Source organism: Prosopis cineraria, unplaced genomic scaffold (assembly GCF_029017545.1).
Source record: "Prosopis cineraria cultivar Desert tree isolate PC_DT_omini unplaced genomic scaffold, ASM2901754v1 PC11, whole genome shotgun sequence".
NCBI lineage: Eukaryota > Viridiplantae > Streptophyta > Magnoliopsida > Fabales > Fabaceae > Prosopis > Prosopis cineraria.
Genome location: NW_026555342.1, coordinates 26319258 through 26322338, shown reverse-complemented (window position 1 = coordinate 26322338; position 3081 = coordinate 26319258). Strand labels below are relative to the sequence as shown.

Sequence of the window (3081 nt, the reverse complement as noted above, 5' to 3'; positions counted from 1 at the left end):
AAATTTAGGCCAAGCTCAACTGAGTTTGGGTTTGACCTAAATACCTAAATAAAAAAAATAAAAATTTTTCAAATATATAAAATATAATAAATATTAATTAATTTTTTTAAGTTTTATATCATTTTATGCTAGAATACCATATAGTTGAGTGCATTACTATAGTTATTTTAAAAAAAATTAAAAATATTTACATTTTCATATTTTTATTATTTTTAGTTGATAAAATATCTCAAAATAATATTTAAAATATATTTTAATGTTTATTTTTATATTTTAAGACCCATTGTTTTAAAAAACTTGAGTCCTATACATCATTTGTGTATCTAAAAAATATGTTATTTTTTTTATAAAATAAGATAATTAATTCTAAAGTAAAAATAAAATTACAAATAAGTTTAAAAATAAAATTTGGACATGTAAGAATTCTTGGCTCTACTACTAAATAAACATAATAAATAGAATAATATTCTTGAATAATTATTTGATTATCATTCACATCAAATTTAGTTAAAAATTAAGAATAAATTAGAGTCAATATCTCTTATATGTAGAGATTAAAAAATGTAAAAAATTAAAGAAAAAAAATTTAAAAAAATAGTATTTTACTCATAATTAAATAATTTTGTTTTATATAATATAATGATGTCTATTTTTTTATATTCTTAAAAACGAAAAGTGTAGTATATCTAACAGTTATTAAAAATTTTAAACTAATTGGGATAATAATTTTAAGTTAGTGGTCTAACCATAATTGAATTAGATCAACTTGATCATAATTAAAATAATATAATTTAATTAAAATATATAAAATATTTATATATGACTATGATAAGAGAAATATTTAAACAATTAAGACATTAATTTATAAGCAAAGAAAATATTCATGAATAAATTACACATAATACAATAAGTTATACTATGTTATAGAGCTATTTAAGTACAAAGTTGATAAGTTATTATTTTTTATTTTATTCTTTTAAATTTAAAATACTATGTTATACTTGACATAACTATTTAAAAAATAAAATTAGTTCAAAAAATAAAGGAAAAAATATTTTTAAAAGTTTTGGGTATTTGAATCGGCCTGAATAAGCCCGAAGGTGTTAAAGCTAGGCTTGACTATATAAGCTTTTTAAAAAAGGTATGATACTTTAAGCCTGATCTGAATAAGCCAAGCTAGCCTAAATTACCAGCTCTAACAATGGTACTTGGAAGCCAATAACATCCACAGGTCCATGAATCAAGTAGTCGCCCACTTAGCAATTTAGACTAGATTAATCAACTATATAATATAGTGGCAACCTAGGTCATCTCCCAAAGAGGTGTTAAAGATTAAATTCAAATCTTTTTAATGTAGTTAAATTAAAATAAAAATCCCAAGAGTTGATTGATTTTAATTGATTTAAACTAAATATTAATTAACCTAATTAAATCGATTACGAAAGTCATTATATGGTCTGCGGCAAGCATCTCACAACTGGTATCACAAGTTCACTGCTACCCTTCTTGCTTGTGGTTTTGTGCACTCTTCTGCAGATCATTCACTCTTCCTTCATCGACAGGGGGAGCGATTTACAGCAGCTCTTATATATGTGGACAATGTTCTTCTAGTTGGGAACAATCCTACACATGAACAACATCAAGTCATTTCTTAATCAGCATTTTAGTATCAAGGATCTTGGAAAGTTGAAATACTTTTTGGGCATCGAAGTTGCTCTCTCCAATGAAGGCTTTATGCTTAGCCAACACAAGTACGTTATTGACATTCTGAGGGACAATGAAATGTTGGGCTGCAAGCCTTGCTACATAACTATGGAACAAGGTTTTAGACTAAGACCGATAGACAAGGACCCATATGCAGATGAAGGGAGATATCATCGCTTGTTAGGGAGACTAAAATACCTCACGATCACACGACTTGACATCACTCATGTGCTCAATGTGCTGAGTCAATTTAATAGCTCTCCTCGCAAGATACATATGGACATAGCAGAATGTATACTTCACTACTTGAAGGCAACTTCAGGTCAAGGAATTATTTTGTGAAGTTCTGGCTCATTGGGGTTACTGGCATACTGTGATGCCGACTGGGCAGGTTGCCTAATGACAAGGAGGTCATGTACGGGATACTTTATTAGCCTTGGTGGTTCTCCAATTTCATAGCGTTCTAAGAGATAGAGTGTCGTGTCCAAGTCATCGGCAGAAGCGGAGTATCGTTTGATGGCAAGCACTGTTAGTGAGATTGTGTGGTTAAGGTAGTTGCTCAAAGAACTTAGGATTCAACATTCAGGCCCCACTCCACTTTACTGTGACAACCAAGCTACACTTCACATTGTGGCAAATCCTGTATTTCATGAACGAACCAAGCACGTTAAAATGGATTGCTACTTTGTTCATGAATGCATACAGTCTAGAGAGATAGCTCCATGAAAAATCTAGAGGAAACACTAGGTCACAGATATTTATACAAAAGCCTTGAGTAGAGAACACCATGATGATTTGATGGGCAAGTTGGGTGTTGCAGATCTCCACACCCTAACTTGAAGGGGAGTGAAAGAATGCATGTGAAAGGATGCATGAGTGCATGCATGATAGGCTTACGTGATGGGCTGATACATACTGTACTGGACTTGGGCTGAACATGCATATGAATGTTATATTGTTTGACCGAGCAGTGTGATCATAGGGATCACAAATCAGTCAGTTTAAATGCATATATTATATACAATACAATCACGAGGGATACCAGGAGGTATTATAGGCGGTAGTTTAGCATATAGTCTTTGCATATATTCACCCCATTGTACAGCTTTTTTGCCTTGAATGAAAAAATCCCATTACTGTTAAAATCTTTAAATTTCAAACATATTAATATGTCTGAAATTCAAACATACCCTCACACCTGTCGCCACATATTCATGAATCTAAATTTCAGACATTTTTAAAAATTTTAAAATGTCTGAAATTCAGACATATAGCTTTAGTAAGACTGTCAGAATTCAGACAATTTGAATTCAAAATTTCAAATGTCTGAATTCAAACATAAATAAGTAAATTATTTATTTAAAAATATAATTTCAA

The 3081-nt window shown here is 30.0% G+C and overlaps 1 protein-coding gene across 1 annotated transcript; it reads left to right on the top strand.

Annotated features, from left to right (window-relative positions):
- Window positions 1–1629: 1629 nt before the first annotated feature.
- Window positions 1630–2163, top strand: LOC129286389 (uncharacterized mitochondrial protein AtMg00810-like). The gene is made up of 2 exons (XM_054922353.1): window positions 1630–1996; window positions 2096–2163. The coding sequence occupies exons 1-2, from the start codon at window positions 1630–1632 to the stop codon at window positions 2161–2163; spliced, it is 435 nt and encodes a 144-aa protein (XP_054778328.1).
- Window positions 2164–3081: the final 918 nt, after the last annotated feature.